The sequence below is a fragment of the Thunnus maccoyii genome, chromosome 7 (genome assembly GCF_910596095.1).
Source record: "Thunnus maccoyii chromosome 7, fThuMac1.1, whole genome shotgun sequence".
Classification (NCBI taxonomy): domain Eukaryota; kingdom Metazoa; phylum Chordata; class Actinopteri; order Scombriformes; family Scombridae; genus Thunnus; species Thunnus maccoyii.
In genome coordinates, this window is record NC_056539.1 from 25,744,657 (window position 1) to 25,767,834 (window position 23,178).

Sequence of the window (23,178 nt, forward strand, 5' to 3'; positions counted from 1 at the left end):
AAAACATCTAATGAAAGAATATTTTTTCAAAGAATCGTGATCCAGAGACTTGTAAAGGGTACGCCAAAGCCCACTGAAACTATTCTGGCAGCTTTTGGTAGCCCAATATCTTACTACACCCTTTTATTTTGGTTTTTCCTTTAATATGTCACCATCTCTAAACACGGGACGATTCTACATCGTTAATACCTATGCATAAGGTTGGGTACTGAACTTGGTACTTCTAAGGGACCGAATTACGTTGGTGCTATCGAGTACCTATTCACAATAGATCAATCGGTGCCAAATTTCGCTACCATGAGACTGGGTTGTGTTGTTAATTCAAATAAGTACTGATAGGATTCCTTATGAGCCTTTCATAACATACTCTCCTAGTTTACAGACACACGTGCACCTGAAAGAGATCAGCCTTATTTGATTGTTCCCTGATCAGTTTCAGCCGTATTGGAGCCATGTTAAGTTACTGCTGATGAAAACATTTCCTGCTGCTGCTTCATAGTAAAAGCTTTCCACTGACAAACTAACGAAAGGCTTTTATTGAGAAGAACTTATAGGAAATGAAATGTCACTGAGTTAGCGGAGCTTTGTTAGAGGCTACTTCACTTACTACCTACTGCCCTTTATGACCACTGGCATATAGGGCAGCAACAAGGGATCTCCACTCCTGTCTGTTTAGGGTGAACTTTTGGATGGTACCCCAGGTTTGCTTCTGGGCTTTCAGTTATCTCTCCCCTGTTCAACATCAGGTTTCTTTGGGTCTTCCTCTCTTATGTCTTAATCTGGTGTCCAGTGCAGGGCAATTCTTGTGATGTCAACCTGCTCTCTTCGCACAATGTGTCCAATCCATTTCCACCACCTTCCTATTATAATGGTGTCAATGCTCTCTTGATTGGTCCCAACAAGAAGATGTTGATTGGAGATTGTGTTAGGCCAGAAGATACGCCAGAGTTTTCTGATGCTCCTAGCTTAGAGAGGTTGCTCTCTGTCATTCTCCAGCATTCTGAGCCATATAGCAGGATAGAGAGAACACAGCTCTGGTATAGTTTTAGCTTGGTGTTGGCTGTGCTATTCTTCAATAAAAACACATTGACACAAAAAGATCTGGGGATATTTGGAGCTATTAGTTACAGCACAAGCAGAAACAGCCACGGTGAGATGTTTCCTGAAGAGCTGCAGACGACAGGCTCTTAGTACACATTTGGCAAACAGTACATCTCCACAAGGTAGCTAAACAACTTATTTTACCTTGTTTATTATTAACTTATTATCTATTATTGTTTATTTCACTTTACACAACAAAATGTTCTAAATAAATAACAATATTGAAATTGGGAAGTTTAGACATATTTTTTACAACTGAAATTACATTTTTGTTATTATAGCGAGAGTAAAGTACTGGTACCGGTGCCAGTATCTGTTCAAATGTGAACGGTACCCATCCCTAGGTAGCTATCCTTTTAATATATCTTCAGATCAATATTGGATTTATAAGATGTTTGCATGCAACTGATGATAACTGATAATTTGATTTTTCTGGGACTTAATTCACTAAAATAGTCAAAAACACACACTCTGGTTATTTCATCTGATATTTGCACATATTTGTGCAAATTCTGTTGCATGCACACACACATGCACACACAGCTGTGAGGATCAATATGGTTGAGAAAGTTAGAGAAGCTCTCGCAGCGTCTGACCTTGATTAGACATAATGAGACTTAACCACAAGTCCACTAATCTGATGAAATGACTTACAGATTCACCTTGTGATGAATACTAAATGCAAGCATTGACTCTAGCTGTATACACACACACTTATGCGGGTACACACACTCATACCCTTTATAGGCATGTGCACGTATCCACACACCCACACATGTCCTTGGCCTATCCCAATAGGACTTATTACTTTGAGAATCTTCAAAAGTCTCTTTGATCACCTCTTTGAAAATCATCTTAATAACAACTGCAAATAGAAGCTGGCCTGTAGTTACAGCCATATGGAAAGTTTTGTGACAGAGGTGGAAAAACTGACCTCTTTCAGTTCAGCTCTGTTCTGTGTCTTATCTTTTGAGGAAACACTGGCTATGTGTGAGATTAATATGTGAATCCCCGTGAAATGCCAGTGAATTTCATGGTATGACAGGATTCGACTCCTTCTCCCGGCTCAGAAGCTGACAAGTTTCAGTTCAACTGTTGAACAGCTTATTCATGAAGTTTACATAGAACCATAAAACTCTTGCTGAGTCTTAAAAAGATAGCTCCCAATATCTACAGTACCAACCTGGTCACTGCATTTAAGCCCTGTTCAAACAGACTAGCACACTGTTTCAAATACACACAGGGGGCTCTTTTGTGTTAGGACCGGTATGAGCGAGAGGACAAATACAAACCAAATAGGGTTTATTCTACTTTGAGGCAAATCTTACAACTCTGGAAATTTAACATTGCATTGATAATTAATATCTTTGTCTCTCTTCTGATAAGAGAAACAGCAGAATTGCTACACACAACAAGGTATGAAACCTGGATTGTTGGTTGATGTTTCAATCATTTGTGCTGGTGAAAGGGTAGCCACTTTTTTGTTGCCAGACAACCCAGATGTTTTTGACACCCAGACTTGTTCATACAATGAACCATCTAAATAAGGACCGTTTATTTTCTGACACAGTGATATTGCCGGTCTGAACATACCCTTCACACAAGCTTAGTCTTTGGAGTTTGAGGGGCTGCTTCAAAACGGTAATGCTACTTATTACAAAGAGGGCAGTTATGGCAGTTTTAATATGGATCACCTTCACCAAATAGGTTGATACTTACAGCACTTTAATGATATTTGTGGCACAGTCCCTATCATCTAATTACCTCTTATGAAACTCACCCGAGCCTTACTTGTTGGCACCCAAACTAAAAACATAATTTATATTGAATAACACATATGAAGGTATGACTTAGGTTTTGAGCTCCTCCATGAATCCTGGTGTGTTGGTTCTGACCAATTACCACACCTATACTATATAGCAAGTAGCTTTTGTGAGGAATGCCACATAAAGGGACATGGGTGGGTAACAAACTAAAGCTAGCAGGAACATCTCAACTCATTACTAATGATAAATAAGGCCTGTTATGATATAGAAAACAAAGTGTCACCGTTTAACTTGTAAATTACTACTATGAACATCACTAAATGAAAAAATAAAGGTAAAATAAAATGGTTTGGGGAAGCACAACTCAACCTATGCACCTACTATAAGAGATGTGACTAGGCCTTAACACTTAGCATGAACCTGAAGATTTCAAAACAAAAAAAGTTCATAAGCTTGTAAATCTATTGTGTAGCTCAAAAGCCTCTTGTGTCAGAAATTAATTTCACCTCTACCATACATTTCCAAAAGCCAGCTAATAACCTCCCAACAAAAAAATCTCTCAATGCCTTTTAAACTCCCAGCATACACACGGTCTTTTCCTCCCCTTCTCTCAGTTGTTGATCTCATAACTTCACCACACAAACACTTACATGCTATATATAACCTTATTGGCCCACCTCACACTCATCACACCCCTTTGTGGTCCAGTTGCCAACCTGTGAATACTGGGTTACCTCTGACTTACTGCTGATTAAAAACCCCATAATCACTGTGGCTGTGTTCCATTTTTCATAATTGCGACAGGGAGCGACCTCAACACCTGCCAACCTTTTAAATAAGAGTGTAACAGGTGAAGTCTGTTTACAGGCTGTTTTCCATCTTTCATAATTACACTAGTGTATGCTGAGAACAAAGGTTCAACAATCACGCAAACTCATATTTTAGACTATTTCAGTGCTGGACAAATGATAATGACTGTCACATGCGTTACTACATAGATGGGCATGGCCGTTTTCTCAGCACAGTAGTTATTTATCCAAAGGTGTCTCAAACAGAACAAGTGAACATGTAAATTACAGTAAATCATTTGCTATGTGATGATATCCTTTGTGAGAAACCGAGATGGATTCAGGGCTCAGAAATGATTACTAATTCTCACTCTTAGTGTGCTGTATTAAAATAGCTTGAATGAAGCAAACATCTTGTCCACTCATGCATTTACTGAGGCCTTGATTAAACCATGTATGGAGGTCCTGTGTCTGACGGTGCAGCCAACAACATAAAAATCAACTGAAAGCAATTTTCTGAGGCAATGTGCAAAAAAGAGAAGGTTGGCACAGTGGCTAGAGCACAGCAAAATGTGACACAGTGAGACCGGTCGACCTTGAGAGTGCTTTATGCCGAAGGAAACGGTGTGTACGTGTTGGCATAACACTGTGTATGTGTGTATGTGTGTGAAAGTCAACTGGTTTAAACACAAATTACATGACTATGAAAGCTACAAAAACAATGAAGTCTTGTCTGTGTGTGCATGTGTGCTGGAAATTGTGCTTTCATTTCATGTAGACTTTCTTTTCATTAAATACACACACATGCATGTATACACTACACAAAACAGACACGCACACAAACATACACACAAACACAAATGCTTGCAGCTGTTAATGCATTCGAGGAAGTAAAATGTGGGTGTGTGTTGACCTGACTGTGTGTACATGGCTGTCCCTCTGTCTGTTTATATGTTTGCCTTTGGTATTGCTTGTCTACATGTGTGGCTGTGTGTGTGTGTGTGTGTGTGTCTGTCTGTCTGTGTGTCTAGTCAGCTACTTACTGCAGATTGCATCAGCCTCATCTGAACCGTCTGCACACTCTGGCTCTCCATCACAGCGCCACCTAGCCGGAACGCACTGTCCATTCTTACAGGCAAAGTCTGTGGTCGCACATGTCTTCTTTGCTGTGGAGATAGAAGAAACATGCATCATTAAGTCTCAAAGAAAATTAAAGCAGTGATATGAAGCTGTGATAGTACGTTATAGTAGATATTAAGTAGGTATTCAACTGGAATAATCCTCTGGAACACGGGAAGTGATAGCAAGTGCTAAAACATTACAGCAGTGAGCACTACGGAAACATGTCAAAAGTTTGGTAATCCACTTAACACAAGGCAACAAGGCCAGGCCATTAAAATTTAACTCAAGCAAAGAGTGACTCTTGAGCACCAACTTCAAAACAATTTTCCAGTCCAATTTTAATTTAACCATTAGCAGGCAATGTTTTGCAGTTATGCAGCCAGTAGTTGGCTGAAGTCTCGGTAGTGTGTTCAAGTGCAGCTTGTAACAGAAACCATGAAGCATTTGATGAGTTAGTCTTTGTTGGTGTCTGTTTTTTGAGGTCGACTCAGTGTATCAGGGCCGTAAGTTAAGTGAGATCCTTTGTAAGAGCTTTGGACATTTCTCAGCCACACTGATTTTTGACATTATAAAGGACTCAGCATGGATAAAAAAAAGTCTCCAGTCTCCTGCTGAATCCATTTTGATATTTCTAAATTTTGGAATAAATTGTCAATCAAAATAAATTCTTTAATGAGGACCAAATTGATTTGTTGCATAATTTGAGTATTTTAGAAATTTGCTCATGAAAAGAGACTCATTAAACCTGCACTGTTTGTTTTGTTTGGGTTTTTTTTGGCGACTTGGGGCCTGAAAACACAACATTTGACATATTATAAAACTGATATGATACTGTATACTGGACTTGCACCTGATGAGTGCAAGTCCAGTATATCTGCAGCTGGAAACAACACTAATGAGACTGGTGAGAGAAGACTAAAACAGTAAAATGTCAGGCTGTAAAACATAACCAATGAGCTAAAAGACACTATGAATCTCCCTAGAGATGAGTGGAAACTGCAGAGTTGGGTAATGATTCTCTGTGAGGTTGTCACTATGAGCGACCCATTTCACATTAACAGTTTGATCATCTGATCATTGCAATGCCAGCTTAAGTAGTGTTGGATATTGCATATATGTTGCAGTGAAAAGAGTATGTCACATGTGAGCAGAGCTGCACCCCTAATGGTGTGTGCCAGAACTGGCTCAAAGGTTTTGTTCCATTTTATCCATCCCACGATCCACCTTCAGGGTCCAGCTGAGTCTTTGCAGAACCAACTCTGGCTCTGTTTCCTGATAGCCTATAGACTCCAAAGGTTTTGTGCAGTCACTCTCCAAGCAAGGGGAAAATTGAAGCACTTGAGTCTGTCACGGGGAGAGGCTAATAAATCCCTCTCCTTGACAGCGAGAGCCACTGAACAAGAGAAAGCACTCGCTTGGCGTGTTAGCGATGCCTTGCCTGGCCATGATGAAATATACAGAGAGAGAGGCTGACAAATGGCAAGAAAGTTTGTGTGTGGTTGTGCTTGTGTTGCGGTATTTTTTTTCTGATGAGCAGAGAGTAACTTTGACTGCTGCTGTTCCATTTTCCTTCATGTGAGTAAATAACTAATATTTTACTTACTATGACTTGCCATAACTGTACAATAACTAATATATTACCTACAGTGTCCTTTACTTCAGAGGTTTTGCACTTTTGGAACACATGGGTCTTTTGTGGTCTACTTGTAGACACCAAAATCATTCACAATGTCATGAAACCAATGAAAATACATATAATTGACACTTTTGGAATTGTTATGCATTTTGGTAAATAGGCTTATTTGCTTTCCTGCTGAGAGTTAGCTGAGCAGATCGATACCACTTTCATTTGCAATGGAAATGTGTAGCTATCGCCAGCAGATGGTTAGCTTTGCTTAGCATAAAAACTGGTAAGAGGGGGAAACAACTCGCCTGCTAGCACATCTATAGCTCACTATTTAACATGTTATATATCATTTGTTTATTCTGTATGAAAACCAAAATGTAAAAACAACAAGTTGTGGTTTTATGGGGGGTTATGTGCGAGACCATTTCATGGCTGGGAGCAGTGATTAAGCTAGCTGTCTTCTGACTGTAGCCTCATATTTAGGGTACAGACATGAGAATGGTATTGATCCTCACATCCAACTCAGCAAGAAAGCACATAAACATATTTCCCAAAATGTCATACTATATTTTGAAATGTTATACTTGCAAATATAGAAATATTTTTCATTCTGTCTAGTACAGAATTGAATCTGTATTATTAGTGCCATGCACTGTACTACGGAAGTATTCAAGGAATTAATCGAACCATGGCAGCATATAAACAGTCTTATTCTACTTGGCAAGGGAGAAGCTAGCCAGCTTATTAGCTTGATGTTTATATGTGTAGCCTTGGATGTTCCTGTGGTGTGTGGTAAAAGGCAGAGTAATGACTGATGGCACAAGTGGGAGCCATAATAATGATGTACATGTAAGAGAAACTCACAACATCTCACCCATGGGGACCAAGGCTCTTTATATGTATATCTAAATTTATTTATATAGATGACATGTTATGGCAGCTTGAAGAAAAGATAGAGACAACCACACATTCACACACTCACCAGCACAGAGTATTGATTGTAAGTAGAGAGAAAAAAGGAAAAGGGAGTCTTAAAGACATGAGAGAGATGGGATTGAAGAAGGTGTAGGCCTAGAATAAATGAAAAGTGTGACTCTCGGGATTAGAGAGCAGTCAGGGCCAGAGACAAAGGTAAATAGAAAGAGAGGGGAGAGCAGAGAATAGAACAGAAACAAAAGACAAGAGGGAAAGAGGCTGTCGAGGTGGGGTCTAGTGTAATGGAATCAGTCTTCACAAAGGACCGAATAAATCCTTTCCCTACCTACCAGCATGTTAGCATAAATCCCATCTTTTCCTGTCCACTCTCCCCATTTTCTTTTTTTTTTTTTTCCCCATTTTTCCCTCCTTCTCTGTCTGATAACAGAGCCAACTGTAGCCACACACGGAGTACACACTTGGCAGTTTAATTCACAACTGTAGTTTACAATTAAGCTGATGTAAGACATCCACAAATAAGCGCTTTTCCTCCACCTTCATATCATGACTCACAACAATGGTCATCTCACTCTCCCGGAAAGCAGCCTGTTTAATTCAGCTGGGGATACAAAATGGTGCAGGTGGCAGGCCGGCTTACAACATATCACACTCAAAAGGATTAATTAAAATGCAGAAACCAGCAAACATAAGCCTATCAATTTCCTACAACCCTTCCTTTAACTCTTATTTCTTCTTATCTTAAGGACAAAAAGGCTACAACTCACCTTGGTCCCTTCTTGTTCTGAGAGACCAAAGGCATCGAGTAGCAGTTTTTCCTCAGTGAGCAAAAAAAAAAGATGCTTTTAATTAACCTTAGCATGGAAGATGTTACCCGCACATTTGTTCAAGAGTGGCACTGGACAGCAATTAAAAAAAAAAAAATCCAACAATGGAACAACCATTAACCACTCCAACAATGTAGAGCAACTATTGGACAACACTTTTTTAATCAACCCTTAAAATAAGCGGAAAGAGATAAGTTACGAAGCTCGTACATTCAATATGAAGACTTTGAAAATGACATCTCCTCTATAAGTAAAAATGTTAGGATTTCAATAAAATACATTATGGAAAGCTATTATCCATTTTGAAAGCTGAGAATTACATTTCGGGAGTGCCGTCACTGGGGGTTTTGAATACTGAATGAATAGTGATTGGTTCTATGCAAGAAAATCTTCCCTCAGATGAGTATACAGTACACAACTCTGGAAAGAGAGCTTTCATATAATGAAATAAGCATTCGAATAACACAGATTTTTCATCTGCAACAGGCACGGAAACTGACACTAGGAATAAAAACCTCAATACACTCCCAGAACAATATTTAAGAGGGAAAGGAAAGAGCAACACTGCATTTAAATATCACATATATTCCTCTAAATGGTGGACAAATATATAAATTATAAAATAGGTGGACATTTCCACATGCAACATTCACATTAAGACAAACGTATAAACACATCTGCACCGAAAAAAAAAAAAAAAAATTCCCATGCCTCTCAGGAGTTGCTGATGCACACACAAACAGCCGCTTACATTTACATTCTGATGCACCAGGACCTGTCATATATGAATGTCATCCATATGGAACAGCCTAAACCTGCCTTATGAGGTGTGAGAGCGAATGTGGACGTGAGAAAAACTACACACACATACACACACCCTCACCTACCGACCACCTTTCCTCTTAAGAGTCGAAGCAACACATTATGTTCTTTTAGTCTCCTTTCCCCAGATAGAAAAAGTGATTAATATTTATGTGAAATAGAAGACTGACCGGAAGCTTACTCACAAGGTTATTTTAACTCCGTTCTCGAGTCATCGCTAACTTTGTGCACTTTTAAACTGCAACGTCAGATTCTCATATCTTATAATTCCACTTCACACGCACTTACTTAACCAGGGATTTCTTAGGTTTATGTTTCCCAGAGTGCTTTTCAAAGAGCCTGTACATACTGTAGATTTTCAGTATGTGAAGATAGAGAGAGTAATTCCATTAATAGAATAATGTTGCAGAAAAATAAGCTGCGTGTTTAAGGTTTTAACTAAAACATTTTAACTTTTTTGTTTGACAAATTTTACCAAACATGTGCTGAAAATATATTATATTGATATAAAGTAATAAACTCTACTGTATCTGTCCATACAAAATATTGAGACAATATCATGTCTGTTACATTTGGCCCTATGCAAATGCAGAGTGAGAGATTGTGAGTAGAAAGTTTCTGATACCGTGCCATACAAATCAGCATTGGTTTGTTATGTTATATATGAGACTGAGATAGTGAAATGTAAAATGTAGAGTTTATACTGTAACATTTGGATAATCAGTCCTGTGATTCTCTACTTGAATATTATACCTACAGAAGGGTCAGGCAAGGCCAAACCATTACAGTAAAGCAATGCCCATTATAGCGATACATGGAGGTGACCAAGTGGGCAGCACCAAAAGACATGTTCAGCATACACTTCAAAGGTATTAGCGCTGTCCACCTTTTCTGCAGGCAATACTGTGTTCATCGTCCTCTGACATTCTGCCTAATGTCATGCTCTGAAGACTCCCATGATAAATGAGTGACTAAGCTGACCTACAGATGTTCATATGGACTCATCCACACAACACACACGCACACACACACTAAGCACCTCTTAGGATTCTTTACCACATCCTCATGACCACATGATTTTACATGGTATGGTTTGACCCGAGAACAGGTGAAGGTCAGCACCTCCCTCCGAGTCATTCAATTTACACACTCTATTACACGCACACAGAGAAAGGGAAATGGAAATAAAACATCCAACAGCAGAATAATAGCTAAGGGAGCACTGTGTCGCCTCTAATTAGGATGCGTTGACTGTGGTCCCTTAAACGTTGATTAGCCTCAATAACAAAGGTTTGAAACAGACATCTGGTGCAGCACTGAAAAATATTTACCATCCCTCTGTCAGGCTGTGACACCTAAATTTATAAGTGCGAGCAAACAAAGCAAGCATCCGTTGTTCACTAGCCTTTGCTCTGGCAAACACCAGATTCAAATACATCTTTTTATTTGGATAGTATGAAGATACATTACAAAAGGTACATTTTCATCTTTCTGTATTTGAAACAAATTAACTGCTGGAGTGTTTTTACAGTTTGTGTTTATTGGTCACCAATAGAAAATGGTTGTGTACCCAGATTGACAGTAGAGGTTTGCTGTAACTATAGACACTGGCTGTTCTTGTGTGTAGTGTACAAAATCATGTGCGCAAGTGCCTCTTACACTGAAAGTGATCATCAGTGAATGTTTCCAGAACATAAGAGGAACTTCCTCCAAGCCTTTTTGTCATCTATGTACTTTGTAGATGTTGCTAGATCTTTGTAGCTCTAACCCAAACACTAGCAAGCCAAATCTGACCCTGCTTCAACCCAAACACAACCTTATAACCCTGACTAAGAGAGGTAAATTTGACTAAGACAGGTAAATTTGGTTCAAAATAATATAGTTCTGATTCATAACACAAACCAGGAGAAATGATGGAGAAAAAAGCCCAACCTGAAATACTATGAGTTCTGTTTACACAAATTTTGGAGAAAAGCCAGAGTAAACACTGCGGTAACCATGTCACACTGTTCAGGTATTCCATTACCTACAGTACGTCCTGATGTGTGTGTGTGTGTGTGTCTTGAACTATTAGTATGTAACAGAAGAGTCTGTTTGAATAAACCAACCAACCAAATTTAAGTGACAGAAATAGACCTTCAGCACTGAGTGCTTGAAATTATTTCTGCAGTTCACCTCTGCAGTGCAAAGATGCTCTGCAGGTTGACACCAAACAAAGCCCGTCTGAGTAAACTGATGATTATGAAAATGAACTTGGCTGTGCAGCAGTCTTGTTCAGATGGAGTCATCTTCTTGGTTTTTGAAGAGATTTTTTATTTACTTTCCACAGTATTACATGAAGCTCAATACGTCTAAATGACACACTACATTTAAGACTTTCTTTCTTTTTTTTAAAAAAAAGAGAAGAATTTATCAGTGTTTAAAAAGTTTTCCCAGAGCAAATCTGGAAACTGTGACTGTATGTTCTGCACATCTTTATCTAAACTCCTTAAGTTCAAAACTAACAGCACAGAGAAGATCTCAGAAAAAAACAATACCGTATGTCTCTGGTTGTAAACAAGTCTATGGAGGACCCAGGAAAGAGCAAAACAGGGAAGGGAGAAAAATAAGAGACTGGAAAAAAAAAAACGAGAACAGGGCAAGAGTGAGCATGGAAGAAAGAGGAGAGGAAATAGATGGTCCTCCACATTGTTGTGATCGGCTAAAGAGCTAAAGAACGGGGCATGTCAGTAGAGGGAAAGGGGCCGTTAATCAGTGAGCAGAGGTTGAACCACAACTAAGAGCGAGCGGGGAATACGCCAAGAAATGTATACAGTATGTGCCTGTGTGTGTGTCAGCAAGAAACAAAGAGAAGGATGGAATAAAGTAGACAAGTATAATATTGGTCTTGTGAGGAGATTAAAGGCCTGTCTAGTTTCCCAATAATCAGCGGGAGACAGAGAGATATTGTGGAGAAAAGACTGGAATACAACAGCAGCACAGTGAAGCCGCTTACTGTGATGTAACGGACAGCGGGGAGTGATTGGATGTAACATTTTGAATGCCACCTACATCAGATGAGAGATAAAGAAATAATCAACTCATGATCCACCCATGGATTGATTGCAACTCAAATGGCAGCTTAAGTTTCATCTATCTACTAAAGGAAAGAACTAAAGGCACAGAAAACAGGAAGGATCTAAGAGCCAAATATGATCGATCAACTTTATTTTAGGATTATTTTATTTTTAAATGCAGCCCTTATTTTATTTAAAATGAGAAAAGAACATGTATTTACCTTTAGAGTACTTAGCCTATTAATCATATCATCTATGTATTATAGAGCATTATTTTCTTTCATGTAGTTGATGTGTATACTCATTCACACCTCACATCAACTGTATTCATTTTTCTATTCGTTGAAGTAGCAATCGGCTCGTTTTGAACAGGTGCTACACTAGTTACGGTCAATACAAAGTTTCTCAAACTGTTCAAAGCCAAACTATCCTTAACTGCAACTTAAATCTATGACTGGAGTGGTTCTTAAGCGTGTACATTCGCAAGTATCACAGGTAGATGATACTTTCAAATTGCGGTGTAGGCCAAGAATCTGAGAAACTTCTTTTGCACCTGTGTTTTTGCATGCATGCTCACAGCTGCGTGTGTACCTGGTTGTGAATCCAATGCACACACTACAAAGGCTGGAGATGTGAGGGGAACTCATGGATTGGCAATCCAGACAGCTGGCTAGATCAAACACACTATATATTATGCTCCTCACAGCACATCAAATACCACCTACCAGTTCAAAGAAGCTTGTTACTATTTTATGATCTCTGTTGCTGGACACAGGAGAGCTGAGCCAATCCTCAGCCAGACGTGGTCTCCAGATATTTGAGACAAAAACACAAGTGAATCAGTAACGGGGTGCACCAGAGGTGAGCAGCAGTCGGGAGTACAGACACCTGAGTGACAGCTGCATCACGTGGTAAAAGAGGATCCTCCTGAAATTTAATGTGGCCAAGATGAAAGAGATGACAGCAAACTTTAGGAAAACTGGAACCCTGTCAACTCAGGTCTATATCTAGAGATGTTTTAAAGTTGTTTTTGTTGTTTTTAAGGCAGCTCATATCCTTGATTTCTCTGAGTTTGTTGTGGTGAATTCCATATGTTGTGGTGGATGGTGGAATGAGAGCAGGGGGTGCAAATTACCTTACCCTTGTACATTACCAGTATTCAGTGTTCTTTTCGTTCTTTATTTTTTGTTTTTATTGCACATTCTCAACTGCGGTAAGGACACAATTTCTCTCTGGGACCAATAAAGTAGTCTTTCAACAGTGAAATCCTTCACTTTCCAACCACTTGAAGAAATTTTTGGCAAGCAGGTGCAGCCGTGCTTTAGAGAAATAAATAGTTTCCTTTAATTTGACAAATGAAGAAGAAGTGTGCAAAAACAAAGCGGAACGGAGCAGACACATCACGCAGCAGTCATATCCTGAGGATTTCAAAAGGGGGCCAACTCCAAAACGCAAAACAGTATCAAGGAAACTAAGACGCTTTGTGGAAGGAAAGCTTGTCAGCTCCTACTCCTATACAACTTCTTCACAGAGGTTAATCTTTCTCTTGTGTGTGTCTGTGTGTGCTCATGAATCTGTTTATACCTTTGCTTAAGTCTGCATCTGTTTACTCATTTTAGGAGAACAGATTGCACCACTTTTTCTGTCTTCTAAGCTTTCAGGGAAATGTGAAGAGCCTTTGTATGGCTCACTTTGCTGTGATGGGGATTAACATTAAGAGAAGCTGATGAGGGAGGATGTTGTGCAGAATAATAATATAGAATAGGAATTATTTTACTATGAAATTTCAGTCGCTGTGAAAACAGCATTACCTAATTGCATAGAATAAACACATACAACATGCAAAGAAAGTACATGAAAAAACACTTAGGCCTACATACTTCAGACATCCTGTTCATCCTGGAGTCTGTTCTCTCTTTGCTCACACTGGCAAGAATCCTTGGAGTCAGCCATGTTTGCATGACACCTTAGCCAAATATTAGCGCTGTAAAATGACCGCTTAATTCACGCTTGTCTTGTTGGACATTTTCTCGTTCCATTGCGTGTTTGACATGTGAATCCAAAAAGCCAGCAGTACAGTCTACCAACCTGATCGTTCTGTGAGAGACGTGACTGCTGCAAGGTCTCAATTTAAATATACTGATTTTTACATTAAGTATACAATACAAAAGGTTCTCTAAGATCAACTGGAAGATATGCTTGTCTCTGACTGAAAAAGATAAGTTTAGATTTTCCCTTACTGAGGGTTTTTCTTCTTGACAGCATCTTTTTACTTTGGTGTACAACTGCAAGAGTTCCGTTAATAAATTTAGTTATACAAACGTATTATCTTACTATATAAGCAAATTCAATTGTGTTGTAATTTGTTTTTTGTCAGGTTTGTTAGGATACATATATACTGTCATATTCCCCACGGTTGATGTGCGTCAACTCTCTAGACAAGCATTCATTCCCTTTATCATAACATGACCTGTATCTTGAGAATGTCTTCTGTATTTATAATGCCTTCAGTGTGTGCAACATGGCTTCGGTTGATGCCCTTCAAAGTTTTTGGCTTATTCTTGCTTCTGGACATTATGAAGTCTGGAATTAATTTGACACAATGTGCCTTAAGGACTGTGTAGTGTATTGTATATTTAATTTGTCAGTGAAGCTAATGTTAGTCTTGCAGCTTTGTCTGTTACCAATGATCTGGTCAGTTGGCTGACTCTCCATTATTTTGACTAGCTGAGAAGAAAAATCACTGTGGGCATGTTATGCCATTGTCCTCTTGGCTCAGTGTTGTTCCCAGTTCTCTGGATTTTAACTCCCAGAACAACGGCGTCTGCATCACCCGCATGCCAAAAAGCCTAAGGCCTCCCAAATCCTGTCACATCCTGGGTCCCCGATCCTTGCTCACCCCTTACATAAGCGGGGCATTACAGCTCTGCAAAGCAGCTTAGAAGTGGAGGGGAACAAGCACGACAATAGAAGAAGAAAAAGAAGACGGACAGACAGATACAGGGCCACTGTGATGATCAAAGACAGAATCAGAGACATATCATTTATAATGGGAGGAAATTGCTTGTAAGGAGACAAAATATAAGAGCCTCTTTCTTTATTTCCCTTTTTATGCATAATCTATCTCTCAGTCTCTCCTGTTTCTTTTCTTTCTCTTTCCTAACATTCTGCCCCCCCCCCCCCCCCCCCCCCCGTCTCAAACGCACAGCTGTTAAAGCTTTAAGACGGGCCTATCATTCACTGTGATCAAGCTCCAGAAATTCCTCCAATTAAATGAAAACAAATTGATTGTCCCCTTTCAACATAATCATCTTTCATTCCCTGCCCCTCCTAAACACTTCCTCCTTAATTCTTTTCTTTCTTTCTTTCTCCCCTTCTAACCTTCTTTGTTCGGACGCAGTGTGCCCAGAAGGCTCTTAGCGAGCTCTCGACACAAACAAACGTGAGTGTATTTGTTGTTGTGAGGGTGATCTTGTCAAAGGGATCAGAGAACAGTTGCTTTGTATGCCGCGCAGTGCTAGTTTCAGAGCCTGCTAATTAACTAGCGGCACAAAAAGGGGCCATTGTGGGAGCACATGGCGAGTGAGAAACAAACAGGGCCAGGCTTGTTTTTGTTTTTACAACATGAAGCCTGTCAGTCCCTCAAACGATGGCGTCGGACAGCAAAATGCTCCAAGCAGCACTGCGGTCCAGGCTGTGACATACTGATTCTGTTGTTATAAAGAAATAATAACTTTGCAAAAAAGTGATGCTGACCCATGAACAGGAGAGAGTAAAAGCAACAAAGCAATATGCACATTTCCATATTAAAAAGTGTCACTTTTTGCACTTTTTTTTTTTTTACATCGTTTCACTCACTTATAACAGTGAGACATTTCAAGAAAATTATACTTTCATGTCACACACAAGGACAGCACATGCTGATTAATGAAAAAGTAAAAGTACAGAGTAGAACACCACAGTGATGAGCAATTCAAAACAGATTGATTCATCTGTCCATTATTTTGTCTATTAGCTGATTAATCTTTTGGTTTATAACATGTCAGAAACTAGTGAAAAATGCTCATCACAATCTTCTAAAACCCACAGTTTTCAAATTGCTTGTTTTTTCTGACCAACAATGTAAAACCCACAGCTGTTTACTACCACATATGACAAAGAAAAGCAGCAACTCTTCACAATAAAGACGCTGAAAACAATTCATATTTGGCATTTTTGCTAGAAAAAATGATTAAATTAATTTTCTTTCGATTGATTAATCGATGAGTTTTAGTTGTTTCAGCTCTAGATTGTAAGATTAAAAATGGCAAAAAAGCAAACAAAGAAAAAAAAATCTAGCATTTACCCAAACACAATATGTAGCTTTGGGATTTAAAATTCTGTTCTTGTAACAACGTTACGGTAGGTCATCACAGAGAAGAACAATATGTTTGAGTTACTGTAGACAGGCCAACACCAACAAAAAAGGTTGCAAAAGATACATGAGGTGTGTGTGAGTGGGGGTATTTTAATAGGCGTGTGCTAATTTATGTATGTGATGGTATTCTTTTCCAAGATGTCTAGAGATTCTATGAGGTCATATCCCTCTGCTTCATTCCCTCTCATTAAACGTGACATATGAGAAACCCACTGCCCCTGCACTGTCTACTACTACCACCACACACACACACACACACACACACACACACACATACACTACAAATCCCCCTAACAACAGGCCATCTGGGTGACATCCGGCTCTCAGACTTGACCTGCATTGATTTTTTTAAACACTCAGACACTGATACCAGCACTGTTACTCACATACATACTCGCACACATGGACACAGACACACACATCATACCCTCCCCCAGGTCCCACCCCGACACTCCAATCTCATCAGACTATCAGAGGGCCACTTTCATAGACAGGGTCATCGTTTTAATATCAGCTATCAATCCTTTAGCCTGCTCCTCCCCACACACGTAAAACCTACAGCGTACGGGTCGTGCATTCACTGGGGTGCTGTCAACACTGTTTGACTGATGATGTGTTCATAGATGTGTGTTAAATTCCTACTGTACAATTATAAATATCTTTTGATTTTATTTGACAGCACAAATTGTGTCACAAATAAATTATTACAATGAAAGCAGAAACACTTAGATAAATACATCTACAGTTCCCTTTTCCTCTCAGTGCTTGATTAATACCAGTTGTTTTAACTCAAAAGGAAAAAAATGTATTTGTGTAAAGATGCTGTAAACACACAATTATGTTGATCAAAAAAAAAGTCCTAACAAAACCTCACACAATTAAAAAAAATCCTTCTGTGAACGAGACTGGCTTCCAGACTTGCTGTAAAGTCTGACTGCAGAATGAACTACGCTCTCAATGACCTGCAAGTGATATGGTACGTTTTTATGTATGCACAAACACACAGACACAAAGGGACTGTCTCCAAAGGCCCCATTGCTGACAGTCCATTTAAAGCTCTCCAACACCCTAACACGCGCGAAACACACGCACATGTGTGCAAGCCGCTCACACACACATCTACAGACATACACGCATAACATAAATGTCCCACTGGGGCCATGAAACCTGTGTGATGACTGGGGGGAAGGGATATACAATACAGTACTATATGAAACCTCAGTTGAGCCACCCCCTTTGTGGCTACGTATAAACACATGCACGTACATGCACACATGTGTGAACATGTTTTGCAGCACACAGCACAAAGAGGGGAAGATACTGAATTCAGCTTCTCTAACAACCTATGTTCATTTTAACCCTCATCCTACAAATATATTTAACGCACAAGGACTACAGACTGCGGTCCCTGGGGACCCCAAGAATAGACTACTGTAAGAAACAACCATCATAGCAAAATGTTAACATATTCCTTCTCAAAATATTATTAGTTATGTAATTAATGTCATGTGAAAAAAACAGATCATTATTATTATTTTAGGGCAGCTACAGTTAATTTGCATATTGTGTAAAACAAAAATATATACTTTCCTTTAATACAAATTGCAGCTTTTATCCAAAGTACAATCTTTCCATAGAGCCTTCAAAATGACTGACAGAGTGCCCCTACCCCCCCGTAGTGGTGATACTTTAAATTAAGACCCATGGCAAACATGAACTCAATATACAGTTCCATCTATTAAAACTGCATAGGCGGAATTGAGTGCTTTTGACTGGGGTCCCCTGGGACAAAATACGTTGGTGTTTTTAAAAAGCACTAATTAAAACAGAAACACAAAACAATGATATTAAGTCATTAGGAACAAATTGATTGAGAAAGTCATGAAAAATTGGACAGATAGAATAAAGCACCTGTGAGATATGACAAAAAGTATACCTCTGGGGTCTGCGGGGACCCCAGACGGTAGGATTAAGGTTAAAACAATTAATTCATTTTTCAGCTCTTTTTCATGAATGCTTAATTGCTCAATGATTATCACACATTCTAAACCATAAGTGCTTAGCTATGCATGTGGCATCAGCACTCAAGTGGCAAAATAAAAATTCATAAACTCTGTTCTGTAATTACTCTTCTAGCAAGTAACTGACTGACAAGCGGAAACAGGCGAGGTTTCAGTGGCCCCCTCCCAAAACAAAAAGAAAAGGCCTTTTTTTTACTAGCAAACAACAATCCCGCTGGCTGTATGAATCGATGCTCGCTGTGAGCCTCGTAATTCCCCTCTCCCAGCCCTGCACTTCCACTATCGCCATTCAAGTCCCCAACCGCACACATGCCGCGCGCTGCTGGTCGGTCCACATGACAAATTACCACTGGGCTTATTATCAAAAATCAGCACTCGCCAGAGGGAGTGGTTGGAAAGAGGAGGAGAGGGGGAGAAGAGGAGGGGTGCGGTGGGGAATCCAACAAAGCCTGCCGAACATCCGCAGACAAAAGAGAGAGAAAAATTTCTCCTGCTGCTGACAAGCAAAAAGAATTAATTTCAATTACAAATGGCCAGTAGGCGATTTGAGGGGGGATGAGGGAGGATGCCATCCCCCTTGTTAGCAAAATGACCAAAATGCATCCCTTGTTAACCTGCCATCCCCTCTCTCCATCCCCTGGTAGCAGAGAGAGTGCAGGGGCAGAGGGGTTGTTTAGTTGACTATGTTAGTCTGGTCTGCTTGACTCACTGATCCTTTATCTGACTGAGGTTTGTGTTAGTCAAAATCTATGGCCCCAACCAGGGCTTTGAAATATCAGTAGCCTAACTGTGCTGTGTATTGATAAATATATGGCGCTGTCCGTGGTGCTGAGGTAGCAGACGGATTTGCCTTTTTCTATCAGTCCCGCCCTTCTGTCAGTTTCATCTTGGATCTTAAACTATATAATATAAATACTCAATTCTATACTATATAATCTATAGAGAAGTGTCATCTTTATGATCGAAGTTGCAACATGTAGTCATGGAAGAGTGAGAGGATCACAGAGACACACTCTAACATACTTTGTTAGAGTCACCAAGACTGTAACAAAGTATTTTAGGGCAGACATGACTACATATAGTATTATAGTTAGATATAGTTTTTAGTATTGATGTTTGGTGTAACCTGGGAGTGGAGCAGGTAATGTGACTGAGGAAATTAATCTGCACTGACCACAACACGCTCAGCTGCTACAGGTACATAATTCATTTTTCAAAACTGTTTGAAAAATAAACATCATTAAAATGCTTAATGTCCACATCCAGTAAAGAATAGGCCTTCTCAAAAAAATGTATTTATACAAATAGCAGTTCTATTAAATTGAAATTATAATTACAACTATAATATTAAAAATTAGGCTAGGTCTATATGATAATACTGCAGTCCTACGGTTAGGGTTAACCATAAGCCTCCCATTGGGCCATCCCCCCTGTTAAAAATGAACAAATCACCTACTGCAAACGGCTGCTGCTTGGAAGCAACAAAGAGCCTCAGGAGTTGGAGCACATGTACATCTATGTATATTTACTTTTACAGCGGTGTACAGTTTGTGCATTCTTATTTGACTTTTGGTTCAAAAGAGGAAAGAAGGGAAATGGAGCTAAAATTTGAGGTGAAAAACAAAAAAATTTCAACCTGCTGCTTTGCATTGTTTAGTTTCCAAAGGCGATGGCGGAATGTGATTATTTTTGTGACAAACTGATCCCGCCTCTCTGTGTTCTGCTGCGCTCTCAGCAAAACAAAACCCTGTACACAGCGTCCCATCTTTTGTCTTTCCTGCCACGCTCATTCGTTCTACGTTCCTTATCTGCTCTTCTTCTCCACCCTTTCCCTTCTGCCTGCGTTGCACACTCATTCGCTCCCGCCTTCCATCCTTTCCTCCCACCCCTTCTCCCTTTGGCAAACAGCCAGTTGTCCCTTTCTTTGTCTGCTTTGTTTGTGATCACTGATTAGAAAAATAAATAAAGAAATACCTATTGGATGAAAGGATCGTGGCTTGAGTTCAGAGTGAATAAAAAACTCCCACTGGGAGGATCCTCAATGTAACAAAAACATCTGAATTTGAGGAAGTAATAGAATCATTATAGATAAATATCGTGTGTATACGCATGCATGTGTCAGAAATGGCAATAAAGATGACAAGTCTCAGGACAAGAGAGAAGGATTTAGCTTTCTGTGTGTCTGTATACTTGCTTTGGCTTGTTGATTTCTCTCATTTGCACTTCCCTGATATGACAATGACCTTAAAACTATGAAACCCTTTCTTAACCACTTGTGGGGGATTGTTTAATGTTGTTTAAGGGAAAAAAATTAAGGGCAGAAAATGGATACAAAACTGGATATTGCAATTTCTGTTGGGTAAAGTTGGACACAGTTCCACCTAATCCACTAATCGAAGAAATAGAGAGTAAATAACCAAGATACCTGATGGTTATAAAGATGTTTACTCAGTGCCTCAAATTAACTTTAAGGGTAATACTTTATGTAAAAGTAATTTCCTTTTGTTCTTTGTGGCATTAGAATGCAAAGCAGAAACAATCGAACATATAAGTGGGAACTGACATCATTTTTTTTACTATCACTGTAATTATGAGTAACAAAAGTCAATATGACATTTCCACAACAGTGCGGTGACTTACTAATACCAGAGATTGCTCTTTAGAGCTTCACCACTGGTGTCTCAAGCAGGTTTACATTGTCAAAGTAATCATGTTTTCTCGGCTAATCCCTTTAAGGCCAACATGTCCCATCATCATCGACTGCATGAATGAAATTACACAATGACTAAGCTCTTTTCATTGGCCCACAAAGCAGCTTGATTTGGGAACATTAGGAGAGAAGGGAAAAAAGGGATGTGGAGCAAACCATTTGACACAGCCTTTGTTGCAGCTTATGAATCATCATACCCTGTTAGCTGGCCAAATGAGCTCATCTGTTGGGTATAATCTCATGACATCTCAACTTTAAATGGAGGGGCTGCTGGGAGTGGCCTGTGGTACATAATTTTATATTACAGTATATTGGGATTTGACTTTCATATCTTGAGATTACCAAATGATACACTACTTCAGAGCTATAATCCCTGTGGTGGAGTATTAGAATGTTTAATGTTCACTGTCACTAAATTTTGTCACATTTTGACAGCGTCACACTTGCTGCCAATTTGTCACAGTGGCCAACCACAGTACTGCAACAAAAAGATCCACTGAACCCCAAAAATGATTGACCCCATGGAGCATTATAATTAGAGAGACATGTAAAACTGTTGACAGGACACCTCAAAAGGCACACAAAGTTAACTATAAGAAACAAAGTATCCAGTTTTCATATGTCCATGGTATAAACTGGTAAGTTGGTACCACACCACCCAAACTAAGAGCTAACGTTAGCATGCCTCACATTTCATATTTCACATACAGTATGTACTGTCTTTAATTTCTGTAAAAGTGACAACTACTAATAAGTACTGGCAAGACAAACACACAGAAAAGAGAACCACTGGATGTTTTGTAAAATGTCAGCGAATACATAATACATAATATACTACGCTATTAACAACTAACATTAGCTAGCTAGCTATAATTAGCTACATTACAAGGTTCTTCCCAAGCCAACTCACATCAGTATTTTGTTTATTTTTGTGATTCCCTCTATGTTTCACATTCTACTCCAATGTTTGCTCTGGTTTTGGAGAAACTCAATGTGCAAAGCACATGGCAGGTAGGTCAGGGGAGGTGGGAATTTGTGGCGTTTCCAGTAAATACACAGATCTCTGTATTTACTGCGTTTACAAAGCTTGAAATCCAAGCAACCAGCCAGTTTTTTTTGTTCAAAGCGCTAGTTACTAATAGTTTCTCTGATATCTGCTGGCATCTGCTGAGTAAACTCAGACATTAAAAAAATAGGAGACCTTTATTCTTTTCAAGTTCCTGTCTTGAGGGTAATTTATTTTAATTTACCATGGGAGATTAGAAAAGTGTTTTTCCTCTGATGTTTTCAACAATACTTTTAATTTATGAATTCAGGAAATGCACAGAATTAAACTAAAAACAAACGCACCAAATCATCTGCAAAACATTTAACAAACAAATCAAAGAGGATGCAGCTGTAGATGAGCATGTTTTTGACAGGAATGACCTAAAGTTACCTCTCACTGTGTGGTTCTTTTTAATCATCGTGGGTATCGGGGGCACGTTTGTGGAATAACCACTCTCCCACTTCCTCCTTCTGCATGTTTCCCAGTCACCTAGGTGTATCCACGGATACCCCGGGCCACCGGAATACAAATACAACCCAGACACTTGCCTCTCAGCCCTATTACCACACACACTCACACATACACACAAATCCCTAACCACCCTGTCTTCTCTCCTTTTCCACTGTCTCCCACACCATCCCCCTTCATTAACCGTTTCCCTGTTTCAACAGACAGTCACAGGGGACTGTTTGTTAGGATTTAATATATGGGACAGTGGGGCCCTTTCTTTCATTTGCTCTTCAAAGATTATGCAGAATTTACAAAGTGGGATGCATTACGTACATTTGAGCTAACAAGGGGTGGTTGCTATTCACCTTTTGCTTGCTCCTCCCATCCATTGAGATGAAGATTGATGATGTTTTTGGCATGTCTACACAATCATCCTTGGTTTATTTCTACATTTGTGTACATCTCCACCTGTCTGTGTGATTTTCAGTAT

General features: G+C 39.4%; 1 protein-coding gene across 4 annotated transcripts in view; it reads right to left on the reverse strand.

Annotated features, from left to right (window-relative positions):
* lrp8 (low density lipoprotein receptor-related protein 8, apolipoprotein e receptor) overlaps window positions 1-23,178 on the reverse strand; it is a 181,778-nt gene that overhangs the window by 90,669 nt on the left and 67,931 nt on the right. For all 4 annotated transcript variants that reach the window (XM_042416147.1, XM_042416144.1, XM_042416143.1 and 1 more), the window contains exon 3: window positions 4,699-4,821. In XM_042416147.1, coding sequence (XP_042272081.1) covers window positions 4,699-4,821 — 123 coding nt within the window. The remainder of the gene's footprint in view (window positions 1-4,698; window positions 4,822-23,178) is intronic.